We start from the raw sequence: 19,810 nt of genomic DNA, 5'->3' as shown, positions 1-19,810 counted from the left end.
TGTCAGGAGAAATATCAATAACCTCAGCTATGCAGATAACACCACCCTTACGGCAGAAAGTGAAGGACTAAAGAGCCACCTCTTGATGAAAATGAAAGAGGAGAGTGAAAAAGTTGGCTTAAAACTCAAAATTCGTAAAAGTAAGATCATGGCTCAGTCCCATCACTTCATGTCAAATAGATGGGAAAACAATGGAAACAGTGACAGACTTTATTTTTTTGAGCTCCAAAATCACTGCAGATGGTGACTGCAGCCATGAAATTAAAAGACATTTGCTCCTTGGAAGAAAAGTTATGACCAACCTAGACAACATATTAAAAAGCAGAGACATTACTTTGCCAACAAAGGTCCATCTAGTCAAAACTATGGTTTTTCCAGTAGTCATATATGGATGTGAGAGTTGGACTGTAAAGAAAGCTGAGCACAGAAGAATTGATGCTTTTGAACTGTGGTGTTGGAGAAGACTCTTGAGAGTCCTTTGGACTGCAAGGAGATCCAAACAGTCCAACCAGTCCATCCTAAAGGAAATAAGTCCTGAATATTCATTGGAAGGACTAACGCTGAAGCTGAAGCTCCAATACTTTGGCCACTTGATGCGGAGAACTGACTTATTTGAAAAGACCCTGATGCTGGGAAAGATTGAAGGCAGGAGGAGAAGGGGATGACAGAGGGTGAGATGGTTGGATGGCATCACCAACTCAATGGACATGAGTTTGAGTAAACTAGGGGAGTTGGTGATGGACAGGGAGGCCTGGTGTGCTGCAGTCCATGGGGTCACAAAGAGTTGGACATGACTGAACTGAACTGAGAGAAATTTTTTAAAATACCGTAAAACAATATCACTCTTCTCATTAACTTTTTTGGGAAAATAGAGTTATTTTTCATAAAATACATAACTTATTAACATATAATAGATTATTATGATTTTGAATAAATATTTTTTAAAGTTATTGGCCTTACTGGGTAATATAATAAATGTTTAGTTGCTAAGTCATGTCCAACTCTTTGTGATCTCATGGGCTGTGACCCACCAGGCCCCTCTCTCCATGGGGCAAGAATACTGGAGTGGGTTGCCACTTCCTTCTCCAAGGGATCTTCTTGACCCAGGGATCAAACCCATGTCTCCTGTATTGACAGGCAGATTTTTTACCTCTGAGCCACAGGGAAGCCCATTATAATAAATACAGGGAGCTGTTATGACAATAAGCTGCCTACATATGAACATGCAAGTTGTGAACTTTCAAAGATGTGAATGTGTGTTCCATCAACATCAGACATGAGTGAAGTGGCAGCTTGCCCTCCATCTCCTGTTGCTGTTGACCCTTCAGTTCTGCCGTCTCCCCCTCCTCTCCGTTCTCCAGTCACCCTTCTTTCCTAGTCACGTGACGCCAGCCCCTGTATGTCCGCTGTTATACTGTACTGTGATTTTCAAAGTACTGTACTGTAAGATTTAAAATGTTCTCTCTATTTTTGTGGGTTTTTTAAAATGTATTATTTGTGTGAAAAGTATTACAAACCTATTACAGCACCGTACTATATAGCCAATTGTGTTAGCTGGCTATGTAGGCTAACTTTGCTGGACTTATGAACAAATGGGACTTACGAACGTGCTCTCAAAATGGAAGTCATTCATATGTAGGGAACTTTGTGTAAGTAATCTACATAACCAAAAGTTCTTTGGGGTCCTCCATAATTTTTAAGATTGAAAGCTGTCCTGGGACTAAACGACTTGAGAACTGATGCTCTAAAAAAAAATGTACCCACATACATAGGAAATGGATAAGAATGTTCATAGCAGCAATATCTATAATAGCTGAGAGGCTAGAACACAGAAGTTTTCATTTACAGTAGAGTGGGTAAACAATCATGATGTTTTTCACAATTAAATATAATACTTGGAAATGGCCCAAACCCCAAACAAAAAACAGAAAAACAACCCCCTAAGAGCAGCAACGTCTTCTCCCCACTCCTGCTCCCAGGTCCATGATGAACTCCTCAGCGTGCCGGTGTTCCTACAGATTGTCCACACATACGTGCAAGCAGATGTGCATTACGCGTCCTCCTTTGTCACACAGGTGGTCACATGCTCTTTGTCACTGCTCTTCACTTTTTCATCTCTCAACAATGGATCTTTGGCAAACATTCCATTTTTGCTGCGTCCTGTGCTTAGTCACTCAGTTGTGTCCGACTCTTTGTGACCCCATGGACTGTAGCCCACCAGGCTCCTCTGTCCATGGGGATTGTCCAGGCCAGAATACTGGAGTGGGTTGCCATGCCCTCCCCCAGGGGATCTTCCCAACTCAGGAATTGAGCCCAGGTCTCCTTCATCACAGGCAGATTCTTTACCATCTCAGCCACCAGGGAGGCCCAAAAAAGTGTTAGCCATGTCCAGCTCTTTGCAACCCCATGGACTATAGCCTGCCAGGCTCCTCTGTCCATGTAATTGTTTAGGCAAGAAAACTGGAAAGTGAAAGAAAGTGAAGTCGCTCAGTCGTGTCCGACTCTTTGAGATCATGGACTGTAGCCTACCAGGCTCCTCTGTCCATGGGATTTTCCAGGCAATAGTACTGGAGTGGATTGCCATTTCCTTCTCCAGGGGATCTTCCCAACCCAGGGATCAAACCCGGGTCTGCCACATTGTAGACAGATGCTTAACTGTCTGAGCCACCAGGGAAGTTAAGAACACTGGAGTGGGTTGCTATTCCCATTTCCAGGGCATCTTCCTAACGCAGGGACTGAACCCAGATCTCCTGCATTGCCGGCAGATTCTCTACCATCTGAGCCACCAAAGATGCCATGCAAATGTCCTTCATTCCATTCTTGCAGATGCTCTTATTCTAATAGTTGCATAGCCTTGGATGTATGGATGTACTACGATATTTAATCGAGTCCCTGTGGATGGTATGATAGTTTGCTTCCAGTCTTTGGCCATAAAACACAGAAAAATATCCCAGATACCTTTGTGTGTACATCTTTGTGTATACACGTGTGTGTGTATACCTGTAGGATAAATTGTTAGGTGTGAAAAGGTGGGGTCCAGAGTGTACATTTCAAGTGTTGATTCTATTGCCATGCTGCTCTCCAAAGTGGCTGTGCCAATTTCACCCCCTACCAGCTGTTTGTGAGACTGTACCTTTCCCTAGACACACACACACACACACACACACACACACTGTTTAGTCTCTGCTTGTCCTGGAGGTGAAATGCAATTGTACATTTAGTTTGCACATCTTTTATTAGGTGCCAGGGAAGAAGACATAATATTTTCAGTTCTGCTTCAGATTTAACTCCTTGATAAACACCAAGTAGACTGATGGATTGGCTCTCAGAGAGAGGGGCAGGCTCTGAAATTCGGTGTGTAATCCTCCTTCAGAGGGAAGAGCATGTGCCCTGAACTTCTTGGACAGCGTGCATTGGCCTGCGTTCCCCAAGTGGCCACTAGAGGGAATCGGCGCCCAGCACAACACACCAGGAGGGCATACGGGGTCTTCTAGTGGCCTGGGTGTGAGCCTCCACCCTCTGACCCACCCAGGGCTTAGGATCATGGAGTGCCCCTGACCCTTGCTGGGTGGCTGACCCCGTCAGGCTCGTCCGGCCCTCCCAGGCTTCCCTGGGACTCAGGGCTGCTGGGATGTGCCCGCCTTAGGCTAGGGGCATGGGTGGAATGGGCACGTCCCCGCCAAGCCCATCTGCTCTGTTCCAGATCCCTCTGGAGCTGGCTAGCTGGTGCTCTGGGAATCCCACAGAGGGACTCGTGGGTAGGGTCCCTGCCTGGACAGTCCGTCCATGGGCCTTCTACCTTTGTGCTGGCCAGAGGGTCCTTGTTCACAAAAGCCTGGACAAACTCCTCAGGTCCGATGTGCCGCAGCTGTTCCTGCAGCAGAGAGATAACAGGAGTCAGGAAAAGGAGAAAGGGATGTCCACTGGGCGCCCGGCATGGGCCCACCGCCCTTCTCACGGGGGGCCCCACAGCCCTGTTCCGGGTTGTCACAGAGCTCAGCACCATCCTGAGGATGTCAGCCCCTCCCTTCCTCTGCCCAGGGGCTGCTGCTTTTCACGGAGGCCGGGTCAGCGTCTCCACAGGGAGTGCTTCTCCTCAAAACTGGGTCATCACAATGACCTGCTCCCTCCCGGGTAGGCCTGGGGGCTAAGATCACGGGATCTGGGTCAGAAACGAATGCTGGCTGTTCCTCCTGCTGTGTGACTTGTGGCAAATCACTTAAACTAAACCTCTGGGCTTTAGCTTCATTTGTGAAAAGAGAATAATAACAACACCTACCTGGCCGGGTGGTGGGAAGATGAAATGAGACAGTGAATGTAAGTCTTGACCATAAAGGCTGTTTGCACTTCTCTGTAAAGCTGGGGTGGGTGCAGTGGCTGTATGAGTCCTGGATGGGGGAAACTGAGACCTGGGTTGGGAAGGTGCTAGGTGTGGGGCTGATTACACATCCGGTGGTGTCAGAACCAGGATCTGAACCTCGTTCCTCTGTCTGAGGCCTGGCTCAGACAGGCCAGAGGTCAAAGTTAGGCAAGGTTGGTACCTGCAGGCCTTCTATTCCTCGCCCCAGGCATAGGGAGAGACTGCTCCAGAGACAGGGCCCTCTGCAGGTGCCAGGGTGGCCCTGAAGGGATGGGCTCAGACCCCGGGTTAGGCTGAGATGAGGTGTGGGACCAGATGGGGGAGGGGTGGCTGGCTACGCTCAGTATTCCAGGCTCCGGTCTGGGTGGAGGGTGGCACAGGCCTGCTCACCAGCTCCACGTGTGTCAGCTGCTGAGCCAGCATGTAGGGGTCACTGCAGATGCCAAGGAGCTCCCTGTGGATGGACGCTGGAGGCTTGGTCCTATAGGAGATGGGCTTGTCGGTGCCCAGCAGGCTTTCCGGTCCCTGGCCCAGAGCTGCCAGCTTCTGGTGCAGAGCCTGCAGGAGCTGATGCATCCTCTTTCTGTACGCCTGGGTGGGGTAGAGATGGTGCTCAGGCTGGGAAACCTGCCTTCACATAGCAATGTCTAAGACAGGAAGGCTTCCCAGCTGACATGGGTGGGCTACTCCTAGGTGTACCTACTTGTACCAGGACCCAACTCAGGACAGGCTGGGGATGGGGCTCACAGGCAAGGCTGGCTGGGGCAAAGGCTGCAGGATCGCCAGTGGAAGCCGAGTACAGCACACCTCGGGGAGGATGACTGGGGTGTAAAGCTGCCTGAGTTGTCTAGGTGGGGCGGGCACTGCCAGGGAGTGGAGGAAGGGAGGCCCTTCCCTGGATGCTAGCCTTTTGCTTGGCTTTAATAGGTGTCCCTGCCTGTCTCCCAGCCTAGCTTAGAGAGGCCTTCCTTGCCCAGCCTTGCTGTCCATCCCCTGCCCCGGGCACTCTTCTCCAGCTCACCCCACGTGACTTCCTTGTGGGGACCACTGCAGGAGATGACTGCGGTTGTTTACAGCCCTGCAGTGATAGCTCGGAGAGCAGGGAATCTGAGTTGACCTGTGTTACGGCTCTGGGCATGCAGTGGACACTTGATAACCATTTACTGTAGCAACAGGGCCCCTCACCATGCAGCTCAGATGCCCTGGGCTTGGTGCAGGGACCACCCTCCCACCCCACAGTGAAACTAATTATTGCCCCTCAGAGACCCCTATTTCCAAGGAAGGTACATCAGACTAGCTGGGTTTATGGAGCAAGATGTCTTCACCTTCCCAAAGGGCTGTCAATAACTCACAGAACAGGCCCCCCCCAGTTTGTCAGCAAATGGCCTCCCCAGAGATGGATTCAACCCCCTCGAGCCGGGAGCTGGCCTGGGATCAGCAGTGGGCATCTGGGATCTGGACTCCTGGCAGCAAAAAGGTGTCAGGCAGGCAGGTGGGGTTTCCAGTGGGGTTTCCAGTGGGGCCTGGTCCCAGATGCCTCAGGAGAAGATGGTGACTAGTCAGCACTGCCAGGTAATTTCTAATAGGAAAAAGGCATGTTCTTCATACACACAATCCCAGAGGCATTTTGCAGGTGGGCAACAGGGTGCAGGGCTTGCCTGGGGACCTCAGTAGTTCCTTACGTCTCTGATGGGGCTCGGAGGAGCACTGAGGACCACCCCTGTTGGAGGTGGTGTCCCCACACTTTATGAAAGTGGTTCTCTGTGGAGTGGCCAGGACAGCTTTGGAAGAGCCCTTGGGACACAGGGAGCCTGATCCTGAACCCAAACCCTAACGCTGACCCTGACTCCCAGAGTCATGAGGGACAGACCAAGAAGGCAGCCAATGTGTGGGTGAGCTGAGGTCTGACTTCCCTTTGTTGTCGGTGGGAGGAACACCCCCCTCTCAGCTTGAAAGTGCAAGTTGCTCAGTCGTGTTACTGTTTGTAACCCCACGGACTATACAGACCATGGGATTCTCCAGGCCAGAATACTGGAGTGGGTAGCCGTTCCCTCCTCCAGGGGATCTTCCCAACCGAGGGATCAAAGCCAGGTCTCCTGCATTGCAGGCAGATTCTTTACCAGCTGAGCCACAAGGGAAGCCCAAGAACTGGAGTGGGTAGCCTATCCCTTCTCCAGGGGATCTTTCCAACCCAGGAATTGAACTGGGGTCTCCTACATTGCAGGCGGATTCTTTACCAACTGAGCTGTCAGGGCTGTATCCCAAAGTATGCTTACCATACATGCTGCCTCCCAGGTTTTCATCTGAGTGCTAGGAAGACAGCAAGTCAGGTCCAGCCAGAGTCAGCCCCAGTGACACATCGGTCAGCAATGAGCCCCTACACCTCCACCCGCCCCTCATGTCTCTCTGCTACTCAGTCTGGAGGGGGCTATCCTGGCTGTCGAGTTCCTGCATCTCCCACTCAGCCCTCCACCACCCCACCTGACTCCACTCTCATCACCAGGCTGATTCTCGCTGTCACCGAGGACCTCCTGTCATGAGAGCCAGGGGATCGTTTCTCAGGCAGCGTCTGCCTCAGCTCTCCAGCTCTCCTGCCCTGGGCTGTCTGTGGGCTTGCTGGTCTGCCCTGTGGCTGCATGCCGGGTTCCTCCTGCCTCATCTCCTCCTCTCTTGATCATCCTCTGCTTCACTCCTGGGTTTTCTGGTTCACCTCCAGCATGTCGTTTAGTGTGGGCAGTGTGTGGCAGTGTTCTCCTCTGATCTCCAGAGCCACGTGGGCAAGGACACCCAGACCAGACACATGACATCAGAAGTCACGCTGCCTTCCGCAGGGCTGCCCACTCCGCCTGCTGCCTGTCTCAGGCTCCCGGCTTGGAGCCATCCTCAAACCACCTTTTCCCTCAGGCCGCTCCAGACCATCAGCAGCCCTCTTGATTTTGCTTGCTTCCATTCCCGTGTCTTCCACCACAGTGTATGTGGTCTAGGCCACAGTCGTTTCCCAGCCACCTCAGTGGGCCCCGTGCATTCCCGCCAGCCTCTGTCCACTCCACCCTGCTGCAAGAGCGTTCTGTTCCAAACACACATCTAACCACCGCACCCTCCTTCTCTAAACTGTTGCAAAGACAAAAGCCTGGCATGGCTCAGGGGTCCTGAGGTCAGCTCTGGCTGCACTCAGTGGCTCCATGTAGCCCTTGCTCCTCTTCTCCGGGCTCCAGACACAGGCCACCCGCCCACCCCTCTGACCCGCTGTCTCTCCTGCCCCACAGCCAAGGCAGGACCTGTAGCCTTCTTCCTCTGACCTCCATTCCCTTCCTTCACAGTCCTTGCCCAAGCCTCTCACTGGAGTACCAGCTCCATGAAGGCCATGCTGCGTCTCTCTTTGCTGGTGCCCAGAATGAACAGGAGGGACCCACACACATTAGCGGATTGGACAAACCTGGCCTCCACCTGCTTGTCCTCAGTCAGCCTCTCCAAGGCAGACTGCAGAGCCTACTGAAGTCAGGGATGAAGTGCGTCCGTGGCTATAGTTTGATAGAGCCGCACACTGCCCCTATTTTTAAAAATATACAAACGATGTAGCAGGCCTTGTTTCTATAGAACCCATATCCACTCCAAATTGCCACTGACTGTATGCTAATACATTTAAAAATTTTCTAGTGGTGTTAACCTCAAGCTTATCTGTTGGGTTTTTTTTTTTTTTTGGTGAATCTGAATGTAGGGAGGGTATCTGACCTTCTCTTTGACCTTGTCTTGTTTGCTCAGTGATCTCCACACCTTGTGGACGCAGGCTGCATGATCTTGGTGAATGCAGGCAGGCCCGGGGACCTACCCCCGAGAAAGCCCAGGTGTTCCTTGTCACCGTCCGGGCCTACCTCTGGAGCGCCGGCCGGCCCTGCCGCCTCAGCTCCCTCAGTGGCTGAGGACAGGGGCCGGACTCTTTTCTTTGTTGTTCTCAGTTCTCACAGTGCCGCCTGCTGCGTGCAGAGCCGGCTATCAGCGTGGAGGTCGCCGTTGCTGGGCGGCTTGGGTGAGGGGTAGTGCTCTCCAGGTACTTCCAAGTTCTCCTGGACCCAGCGTTTTGTGATTAGGGTCGGTTTCCATCCAGACAAGAAAAGACCCTTGTTTTCTAAAGTTCCTGAAAGCTCCCTTCTGAGCGAGCCCGTGGCCGATGTCCAGCAGCACAGGCAGGAGCTCTGCACACATCGCCAGCTTGTTCTCTAAGTCAGCAGCCGCCACCCGTGGCTCCGGGGAGCCGGCAGACAGGCGTGTGAGTCGGAGAGCAAGGCTGGTGGCCGAGAGGGCTGCCCGTCCAGTCTCCTGAGGGGCCAGTGCGTGTGGCCAGGGGACTGCAGTTCCCTGCCCTGTCTCTCTCAGCAGGTCTCTGACCCTCTAGGCCTCCCTGGGCCCCCCCCTCATCTCTTTCAGCTTCGGCATCACCAAAAGGTGAAACTGCCGGGTTTCTTGAGGTGAAACGGCTGAGCCCAACCTCTAGGGGGGGGGCACGGGAGCCACCGTCTAAGGCAGGGTCTCCTGCCCAGCAGAGGGGGACCCAAAGACGGAGCAGCTCAGACTCCACAGGCACGGACAGGGCCTCCTCGGAGCCCATCCAGCCCCTTGTCCCCGGCTACTGCGAGGTGGTGGGGAGCACAGGGGGAACGCGAGGCTTCCAGGAGACGGCAGGGAGTCAGGCGGAAAGAGAAAGGCGTCGCCTTTCACAGCCACTTTGACGGGGAAGCCCCGCTACCCACTGGCCTGCCCTACCTCCTTCACATTCCTGAACATCGCTGTTTCCCTCACCGCCCTGCGACGGAGGGATTATCATCTTCCCTCTTACAGAAAATAATTTCGGGGCCAGAGAGGAAACACTCGTGCTTTCCCCACTGTTTGTGCTCTACACTTCATATCATTTGAACCTATCATCTCTGTGTAAGAAATCCTTTACAAGATGATTCTGAAATGTTTTTGGAGCAAAATATATAATGTCTATGATTAAAAAAAAAAAAATATTTGGAGGGAGGGGGAAGTGTGTGAAAGGAGAGAAGAAACGAGTTCGGCCAGATGTTGATAACCGATGAATCTAGGCGATGAGCACACGGGACTTCATGGTTACTACTATCTATATTTGTATATTGGAGAAGGAAATGGCAACCCACTCCAGTATTCTTGCCTGGAGAATCCCGTGGAGGGAGAAGCCTGGTGGGCTATGTGTGAAAAGTTCTGTAACAAAGTTTCATAAAAGTTAAAAATAATCCCCATGTGCCTGGGTTTTGGAAAGAACTTGTTCCTCATCAGAGCTTACGTTTACCAAGTGCTGAAATACAGGCACAGGTGACTGCAGGGACTCTGCCTCAGACCTGTGTGGTGGGAACAGTTATAATCTCCGTTTGACTGATGAGGAAACTAATTTGGAGAGGGGAAGCACCTCGCCCAAAGTCACACAGCTGTGGGCTCAGAAGGTCTGACCCTGACCTCAGGTTCTGAGTCCCGTGGGTCCTGACTTACCAGTTTGGTTCAGAGCTCACCAACTCCTTTCTCAGCTGAGACTTTGCCTGTGCTGGGAAGGGAGCAGACTGCAGGCTACTTGAAGCATCAGGAAAGGGAAGCAACGTCTACTGCACATCCCCTGGGAGCAAGTGCTTTCTGGAGAGGGGCAATGTGGGACTCACAAGGACAGATGGGGCATCCCTGGCCGATGCCTGGCTGGGTGGCATGGGGACTAGGGAATCTCAGCTCTGGTTTACATCACTTAGCTTACCTAACTGGATTCCACGGGAAGGGATGAGAAATTCCCTAAATGAGTTACTTCAGCTCTGAAAATCCACACCTGGTGGATGACTGCTTTCGACAGCCCATTCACAGGTCTTGGCTGTGTCTTATTTTCATCCACTTGGTGGTTAGAACAGATTTCCCAGCAGATTCTTGAGGGCGTAGTGAGGAGGCGCTGCTTCTCAAAGAAACAAGCCCAGGACTTGCACCTGTCCCAAAGCCCTGTGGCCAGAATGTCAGGGTCTGCCTCTGAAATGGCTCTGCCAATGGAGAGGCAGGCCTGACAAGGGCAGATAATCCATCTTGTCAATGGCTTAGACTTCACACTGCTTGAAGGCCTACTGTCGGGGGGAGGGGGTGGAGATAAAGCAGAGGACTGGGCTCTCATCCCCCTACAAACCCTCTACTCCATCCATCCATCCATCTACCGTCTCTGTATCCATCTATTTTCCGTCCATCTGTGATGCCCACCTCCCCTTTTATAAAGTCACCCACAGATCCATCAATTCATTTATCTACCCTTCCTCCATCCATTCCAACATTTGTCCTCATCCATCTACCCACTCATCCATCCATCCACCCACCCACCCACCTTCCCATCCATGTTCTCACCCACCCATCCACACCCACACACACATGCATCCACCTATCCATTCACCCACCCTCCCATCCATCTGTTCATCCATCTACCCACTCACTAGTTATCATTTCTGCCTTTCTCCTTCACGTCTTTCCATCAGTCTTCCACAGCCACTTATCCTATTAATCTCCCTGCCTACCCAACTGCCCAAACATCTCTCTTCCTGCCTCCACTCACCCAAAGTAGCCAACTATGTAGCAAACCACTCAGCATTTCCCCTTCCTGCCTCCTTCTCCTAATCCATCCAGTCATGGAGCCTTCCCTGAACGTTTCCTGCTGCACCTAAGCCAAGTGTCATAATCAATCCCCAGATGGATCAAGGCATGCAGAGGAGGAGATGACCTTCATCTCATCAAGCTCTCAGAACAACTCACTCGCCTGCTCTGTCTCTGAATCAGCCCCAGGGCAGGGCCTCCCTTCATTAGGCCTTGGACTTCTCAGCTTCCTGTTGCTCAGCCTGCCTTAGCAGTTTCCCTTGGCTCCTGTGGCTCTGGGTTCAGACCCACTGTGGGGCTATCAGCTTGTCACATTCGGTGTCCTCCCAAGACAAGCGACATGCACTCCCCTCTGTGCTGTCACCCCAGTCCTGGGAGGTAGGGAGTTTTGTTCCTATTTCACCTTTAAGTGCCTTCCCCAGAGTAATGGAGCTGGGAGAACAGGGCAAGGTGTGGTGTGCAGAGGCACCTGATGCCCAGTATACAGGCTGCCTCCCAAGCTACTGGGGAAGAGGCTTCTGCCAAGCCAGCCTGCTGGGTCACTGATCTGACCAGGCAGCTGTGAGAGCCCTTCGCTTGCCATCTGATGAGACCAGGTTAGGAGAGAGCTCAAGAGCCCAGGTCTAGACCTAGAAGCCTGATTTCCCTGCCAGCTCGGCCAGTGCCCGATTCTCTGATGGGGCAGGAAGGGGCTGATTTCAGAGGGGCCCCAGGGTGTGGGTGAGGAGATGAGGGCCCAGAGGCCAGCCTGGGAACAGGCTCAGGGCCCAGGTGTGAGGGTGGAGACAGGTTGAAAGGACTCTGGCCTGGCTCACCCACCTCGTCACAGGGGGCGATGCGGCCCACCACGTCCTTCAGGTGACCAATGGTTGACTCCTCCTGGAAGTCCCGCGGAAACGTCTCTGTCCACTCGGCCAACAGCTGGAGCAGTTTGGGGCCAAACTTCCGGACCCGGGCCTGCAAGGCAAGCCAAGGGTCGTCTGCATTTGGTGAGGGCTGCTTGGGAGGTGAGGGGGTCACAGTGGCCCCTGCCTCAGCCACTCACTGTGCAAGTGGGCTGCCCGAGGGCAGCAGCGATGGCTGGGGGCAGGTGGGCCTCTCCTTCCTCTGTCCCAGGAGACAGATGGGCATGGGGGCTGACCACGGAGAGCGGAGGGGGCAGACGCATGTGTGGAATGGGGGTCACCTCTTACTCATAACCGCCAGTCCTCCTATCTCCCTTTCTGTGGTGACAGCATCTTAGTTTGCCTGTGGGGTGCCCCCTCTTCTTCATTTCCAGCTGGCCCTACCCCAGGGCTTCAGGAACATCCCCAGATCAGTGCTGGCCAGTCAGGGCATGGCGTTGGCCCACAGAGGGGCATGACACCTAAGCTAAGCCAACGAGATCAGGACCTTTATTGGAATCCTCTTTCCATAGGATCGGGAAGGGTAGACCAGGACCCTGGACCATGGAGGCCACCTGTCACCAGGCAGAGAACTTGCCTTAGCAAGAGAGAGGCTGGCCCAGAGGAAAATGAAGCAAGGGGTCTTAGGGAGAAAGACCACTGATGTTTGAGGCCTTGGAGCCAGCAGTAGCTCGAGACTGCAGTTATGTGAGCCAGTGAAGTCCCTTGGCCTTAGGTCAGTTGAAATCAGGTTTCTGTCACTGGACAGTGGAACCCTACTGACTCATGTATAAACAGACAGTCGCAGCCCATGGGATACAGCGAGGGACAGAGGAAAGGATGTGGGGCGCTGAGGGAAGGCTGAGCCATCAGCCGACCAGCAGAAGAAGAAAGGATCGAACAGAAGATGCGGGGGGCAGGCAGCGCAGCAGGCACTGCAGGACCACCCCCGGCCACAGCTGGGGGTCTCCTCGTGATCCTCTGGGGGCCCAGGTCTGGGCTGTGTGAGCCCAGGGGCTCCCCTAAGACCCTGGAAAACAGCACTGGGGTTAAAGATTCTGACTCTGCCCTTCTGGCTCTGGGCTTCAGACAAGTCAGAACCCCCTGGCAGGTGAATAGGGGCAATCTCTGCCTATCCAAGATATTGATTCACAGGGCATGTCAGGGGAGAGCAGCACACTCGGAGGCCCGCTACCCTGCCCTGCCTCTCACCTTGTCCAGCACTGGCTTGTCCAGCTGCTGCTGCTCAATGCACATGTGGCAGACCCGGGCCAGGAGCTCCTGAGGCTCGATGAAGAGGCGCGAGCTCAGCAGGAAGGTGAAGATGTAGGCTTTCTGGGGAGATACAGGAGAAAGGCAGCATGTGATCACAAGGCCCGGGAGGTTGTGCCTCCCAGCCCCTGCGCCCCCAGGCCCCGCCAGCCCCAGCTCTGCTGTCTACCCCGGACATGGTGGGACAGAGCCCATTTTGCTACCCCTCCTCCCCACTGGGTGGATCACCCACCTCAGGGTAGTAGTCAGCGGTGGGCACCAGGTGCTGGATCAGGGTGTCCAGGGAGGCTGAGGACGGAGCTCCACCCAGGAGGAGCTGCCCAGCCTGCTCGCCGTCCGTGGGCTCGGTGTGGGGTGGGCCGAGGCTGCCCGGGGTGACCATGTTGGACGCGCTGAGTGTCTGGGGCATGCCCACCTGCAATGGCAAGGTGGCAGTTGGATCTGCTGGTCCCCCAGGATCCCTGGCTGGGCAGGCCCTGCCTCCCATAGGCACATCTGTGCCACTTGAGCCCAGTGATCACTTCCTGGGAGGTCTGCCAGGGATGGCAGCTCCCCAAGCCACTGCCTCCCCCAGGAGCCATCTCTGTTTGATTATCAGTCCTGGCCATTTCGGGACTGACTGCTTCCAGTGTCGAGTCTTACAGGGAAGGTTCGTTTTGACCAGGCTTAGACAATCAGCATATTTGCCGTGCTGTTGGCCACAAGAATGAATCAGATGTGAACATGATCCTAACTAGAGGGTTCAGATGCAATCCTAGAACTTGTGTGGCACTTGAAAGCTCTTTCCCCTAGGTCCCTGAGCTGATGCAATGGCACTGTTGGGACCATTTTGTCCCTCAAGGAGCCAGGAAAGCACGTTCCTGAGTTCTGTGGCTGAGGCCTGGATCCTGCGGTGCCTGAAGCTGCTCTGTGGACTGCTCCATAACATGAGTTGTTTGAGCTTCTCTCAGGTGCAGCCTCCACAGCTTGGCCTTCCAGGTCTTTGCGATGAGAACCCACTGACTTGTCCAGCTGTCTTCCCCTGCAGGAAGGCTTTCCCATCATTTTCAATCCTCCATTCCCTCTGGCCATGGCTGAAAGCTTCCCTGCAGTGACCCCGTCAAGGCTGGGCCTGCCTTCTGGTGGAATCAGAAGCCTCTCCTTGTCAGCACCGCAGAGTGCTTGGGGTGCAGCCAGCACCTGGTGCAAAGAAAAGTCTCCAGCCAGACCTCCTTCAGGTGGGGCCAGAACAGGCATGTCTTCTGATCCAGTAGGTCAAGGGCCCGGCCTGCAGCAGGGGCCCACCCATGAGAGTGCAGTGGACAGCGCTTCCTCTCTCAGACTCTACATATATCCCTGTTGACCAGTCTTCTTGAATGAAGCCTTTGGGGCAGGTGTGGCAACAAGTCCTGGCCAAGCCTGCGACTGATTAACCATCCCCCATGTGACATTCAAGTTTCCCCCACAGTCTTAACTGTGGAGTCCTGCAGGCTCACTCCAGGGGCCTTCCAGGGATTCATCTCCCCATCACCCTGCTCACCTTACCCCACATACCCCCCTGGCAGACCCTGGCCCCAACCTGTTTCTGAATTCTGTCCTCTGGGTGACCTGGCCCTGAAAGTAGATACAGAAGGACTTGGAGAGTCCAAGCTGAGGTTGGGTACCAGAAGGAGCCCCACAGAGGGATGCCCTAAGGGCACATGGTGTGGGGGGACAGGGACTGGGGGTGTGGAAACCAGTGGAGACAGCAGCCTAGGCAGCCCTAGCTTCATTTCACCTTTCCAGCAAAGTTGTTAAGTGTCCAGTTTTCAGCTGATGAAACTAAACATTTCGTAAAATTGTCTCCTGTCCCTCAGTGGGCAAGTGGCTGCACGTGTGGACATACGGGGGCTGCCAGTGCTCAGTGGGGTATGCTGGTCAGCTCTGGGGTGGGTGCCGCCTTTGCCCCTCACGCAAAGCCCCAAACTGGAGCCCAGTTCCACTAGATATTAACAGAAGCCTTTTGAGGCCAGCAAAGTTTGCTTTCTCCTGCCACACACCTGGGATCTTCTCCCTGGAACCTGTTCCAAATCCCAGTTAGAAATGACATCTCTGGCTCCTGGGTGGCCAGTCTACAAGACCCATTCTGCTGCTCCCACCCCCAGCACTGGCCGTTGGCATAAAAAGGCTGCCATAAATGGAACTCTGAAGAACCCATGGAAGAAATGTGTGCAGCTGGCCAGTGCAGCGTGTCCAGGGGACAGGAGAAGAGATGCTTCCTCAAGCATCCTTTCCTGAGTGGGCACTGGGTCTGGCCTGACCAAGGGGACAGAGGGAGAGGACACTCCTAGAAAATGATCCTGAAGAGCGCCTTTGTGCACTGAGAACAGGAAGAGAATCTCTCCTCTTCCGTTTATGGAGAGGAGCCAGTAAGAGTAAGAACACAAAGCGCTCAGCACAGTACCGGGCTCGGAGAAGAGAGTCACCAGGGTCAGCCCTCCCCACAGGCACTCACCACCTGCAAGGGCCTAGGACACCACGTGAGAAGCAATTCCAAATGCCAATGGAGATCTGCGCCAGAAAGCCTTGTCGACAGTACTCCTGTGCTTCTCCAGGTTGTCTGAGCTGGCTGTGGCCTAACGGCCCTCTACCCTGCTCGTCCAGCTTTGTGGCTGGTGCTCCTGAAACCAGCTATCAATAGCTGCTGGTGATTATCCTTGCGGTAGGTCACAACTTCAAATCAGAGTCACTTCTGACTTTGCTTTCCAGTGTAGTAGACATTTACACGTTTACACATTTGAATTCCAATCTTTCTTCCTTCTCTTCTATTAGGTTTTTTTCAAAAATTGTTAAGCATATAGTTATTTATTTGCTTAATGTAAAATTTGCCATTTTAACTATTCACTTTTTTGCTTTTAAAAACAATTTTCCTAAAATATAATTCACATACCATAGAGTCCACTCAGTGAACAATTCAGTGTTTTTAGTATAGTCACACAGTTGTCCAACCCTCACCACAAGCTAATTTTAGAATACATTTGTCACTCTCAGAAAAGAAACCCTCATCCCCTTAGCAGTTACTAGGCAATCAGCCACAAGCTTCTACTTCCTTTTTCTCTACAATGTAGTAATCAAAAAACGTTCCAGAAGAAAAGTCCGGGTCCAGTGGTGTCGCTGGTGTGCATGGGTGCTAAGTCGCTTCAGTCACGTCTGACTCTGCAACCCCAACTGCAGCCCGCCAGACTCCTCTGTCCGTGGGCTTCTACAGGCAAGAATACTGGGGTGGGTTGCCATGCCCCACTCCAGGGGGTCTTTCCGACCCATGGATCACCCCCATGTCTCTTCTCTCTCCTGCATTGGCAGGCGGGTCCTTTCTTTTTTTTTTTCCAATTAACTATTCTGAAGTGTACACTTCAGTGGCATTAACCATTGCTCAATCATCACCACTATCCATTTCTAGAAAATTTGCATCTTCTCCAAATAAACCTGTATGTCCATTAAGCAGTAAGTCTCCATTCTCCACTCCCTCCAGGTCTTGGTCAGCTCCGTTCTACTTTCTTCTCTAAGAATTTGACTATTCTACCTACCTGTATAAATGGAATCATATAGTATTTGTCTTTCTGGAAGGCAGCTATGCTCCCCACTATGCCACCAATGCTGCCTGCCCAGCAGTATTTGTCCTATTGGGACTGACTGACTTCACTTAGCGTGAGGTCTTCAAGGTTCATTCATGTTGTAGCACATGTCAGAATTTCCTTTCTTTTTATGGCTGGATATTTATAATGTATTCCACTGTATGTTTGTACTATATTTTCTTTATTACCCTCACTCTCACCATCAATCTCACCCTCACCCTCACCCTCACTGTCACCCTGACTCTCATCCATCAGTGATATTTGGGTGGCTTCCCCCTTTGTCATTCTGTTTTACATGGCAGCTGTCCATTTTACATTCCAACCAGCAATGTAAAATGAAAGGGTTCCAATTTCTCCACATCCATGCTAATACCAATTTTCTTTATTTTTGATGGTAGCCACCATTAGGGTATGAAATGCCATCTTATCATGGTTTTGATTTTTATTTTCCTAATGATCAGTGATTGAAAAGCAGAGACATTACTTTGCCAACAAAGGTCCGTCTAGTCAAGGCTATGGTTTTTCCAGTGGTCATGTATGGATGTGAGAGTTGGACTGTGAAGAAAGCTGAGCACTAAAGAATTGAAGCTTTTGAACTGTGGTGTTGGAGAAGACTCTTGAGAGTCCCTTGGACTGCAAGGAGATCCAACCAGTCCATTCTGAAGGAGATCAGCCCTGGGATTTCTTTGGAAGGAATGATGCTAAAGCTGAAACTCCAGTACTTTGGCCACCTCATGCGAACAGTTGACTCATTGGAAAAGATTCTGATGCTGGGAGGGATTGGGGGCAGGAGGAGAAGGGGATGACAGAAGATGAGATGGCTGGATGGCATCACTGACTTGATGGATGTGAGTCTGGTGAACTCCGGGAGTTGGTGATGGACAGGGAGGCCTGGCGTGCTGCAATTCATGGGGTCACAAAGGGTCGGACATGAGTGAGCGACTGAAATGAACTGAACTGAACTGAATGATCAGTGATGTTGAACACCTTTTCATGTGCTTATTGGCCATTCATATACATCTTCCTTGGAGAAATGTCTAAGTTCTTGGCTAGTTTTTGTATTAAGCTTTTTTTTGTTGTTGTTGAGTTTGAAGAGTTCTATATATATTCCAGATATTAATACCTCATTAGTTTTGTGTTTTACAAATATTTTCCTCTTTTATGAGGGTTGCCTTTTTACTCCGATGACAGTGTTCTTTGATGCACCACAGTTTTTCATTTGGGTGAAGTGAAATTCATCTATTTTTCTCTTTTGTTGCCTGTGCCCTTGATGTCATATATAAGAAATCATTGCCAAATGCAAGTTCATGAAGTTTTTCCCGAGTGTTTTCTTCTAAGAGATCTATAGTTTCAGCTCTTATGTTTAGGTCTTTTATTCATTTTGCATTAATTTTTGTACATGATGTTAGAAAAGGGTCCAACTTTATTATCTGACATGTGGAGATCCAGTTTTTCCAGCATCATTTTGGAAAGGATTGTTCTTTGCCCACTGAATGGTCTTGGCATTCTTGTCAAAAACAGTTTGACTACACACTGTCATTTATTTCTGGGCTATCTATTCTATTCCACTGGTTTATGTGTTTGTCTTTACAACAATACCATACTGTTTTGATTACTCTGTAGTAAATTCTGAAATCAGGAGGTACAAGTCCTACAACTTTGTTTTTCTATTTCAAGATTGTTTTGGCTATTCAGGGTTCTTTAAGATGCCAAATAAATTTTAGATAGTTTTCTATTTCTGCAAAAAACACAACTGTAATTTTGATACAGGTGGCATTAAATCTGCAGATTGCTTTGGATAGTGTTAACATCTTAACAACATTAAGTCTTCTAATCCATGGCACAGGTTGTCTCCATTTGTTGGTGTCATTTCTTTTAGTAAAGTTTTGTGGTTGCAGGGCATAAGTGTTTTGCCTCCTGGGCTAAACAGATTTGATTTCTAAATATAAGTTTCTGAGCTTATTCTTTTTGATGCTATTGTAAATGGAGCTTTTCTCTTAATTTCCTTTTTGGATTGTTCATTGTTAGTGTATAGATACACAGCTAATTCTCTGGGGTTGATTTTGTATCCTGTTACTTTGCTGAATTTGTTAATTAGTTCTAACAGGTTTTTTTGTTTGTTTGTTTGTTTGTTTTGGTTGCAATCTTTAGGGTTTTCTACATATAAGGTCATTCATTTGCAAACAGCTAATTTTATTTCTTTCTAATTTAGTTGCATTTTATTTCTTTTACTTGCTCTGGCTAGAAATTCTTGCACTATGTTGAATAGAGTTAAAGCTATGTTGATGGCTAGAAACTCTTTTACTATGTTGAATAGAGTTAAAGCTATGTTGAATACAATTAAAGCTATGGTTTTTCCAGTAGTCATGTATGGATGTGAGAGTTGGACCATAAAGAAGGTTGAGCACCAAAGAAGTCTGTGGTGCTGGAGAAGACTCTTGAGAGTCCCTTGGACTGCAAGGAGATCAAACCAGTCAATCCTAAAGGAAATCAACCCTGAATGTTCATTGGAAGGACTGATGCTGAAGCTGAAGCTCCAATACTTTGGCTACCTGATGCAAAGAACTGACTTACTGGAAAAAACCCTGATCCTGGGAAAGATTGAGGACAGGAGGAGAAGGGAAAAACAGGGGATGAAATGGTTGGATGACTTCAACTCAATGACCATGAGGTTGAACAAACTCCTGGAAATAGTGAAGGAGAAGCCTGGTGTTCTTCAGTCCATGGGGTCCCAAAGAGTTGGACATGATTTTGCCACTGAACATCAACAACAACATGTTGAAAAGAATTGGCAAAAATTGGTATCCTTGTCTTGTTCCTGATCACTGAGTATAATGTTAACTGGGTTTTTCATGAGTGGCTTTTATTATTGTAGAGGTACTTTCCTTCTATTCCTAGTTTGTTGAGTGTTTTTATCATTAAAGGATACTGGATTTTGTCAAATTATTTTTCTGCATCAATCAAGATGATTTTTTTCCTTCTTTCTCTTAATGCAATATATGAATTGATTTTAATATGTTGAGTCACCTTTTAATTCTAACAATAAATCCCATTGGGTCCTTCTAATATGCTGCTAAATT

General features: G+C 50.6%; 1 protein-coding gene across 2 annotated transcripts in view; it reads right to left on the bottom strand.

The window, feature by feature from the left end:
* RASGEF1C (RasGEF domain family member 1C) overlaps positions 1-19,810 on the bottom strand; it is a 134,498-nt gene that overhangs the window by 20,434 nt on the left and 94,254 nt on the right. For both annotated transcript variants that reach the window (XM_070792316.1, XM_070792317.1), the window contains 5 exons: positions 13,370-13,552; positions 13,078-13,200; positions 11,801-11,938; positions 4,751-4,951; positions 3,800-3,874 (listed from right to left, as the gene is read on the bottom strand). In XM_070792316.1, coding sequence (XP_070648417.1) covers positions 3,800-3,874; positions 4,751-4,951; positions 11,801-11,938; positions 13,078-13,200; positions 13,370-13,546 — 714 coding nt within the window. In that variant the 5' untranslated portion in view covers positions 13,547-13,552. The remainder of the gene's footprint in view (positions 1-3,799; positions 3,875-4,750; positions 4,952-11,800; positions 11,939-13,077; positions 13,201-13,369; positions 13,553-19,810) is intronic.

Source organism: Bos indicus, chromosome 7, assembly GCF_029378745.1.
Source record: "Bos indicus isolate NIAB-ARS_2022 breed Sahiwal x Tharparkar chromosome 7, NIAB-ARS_B.indTharparkar_mat_pri_1.0, whole genome shotgun sequence".
Classification (NCBI taxonomy): Eukaryota; Metazoa; Chordata; class Mammalia; order Artiodactyla; family Bovidae; genus Bos; species Bos indicus.
The sequence above is the reverse complement of the archived record's forward strand: the minus strand, read 5'-3'. Positions and strand labels throughout refer to the sequence as shown.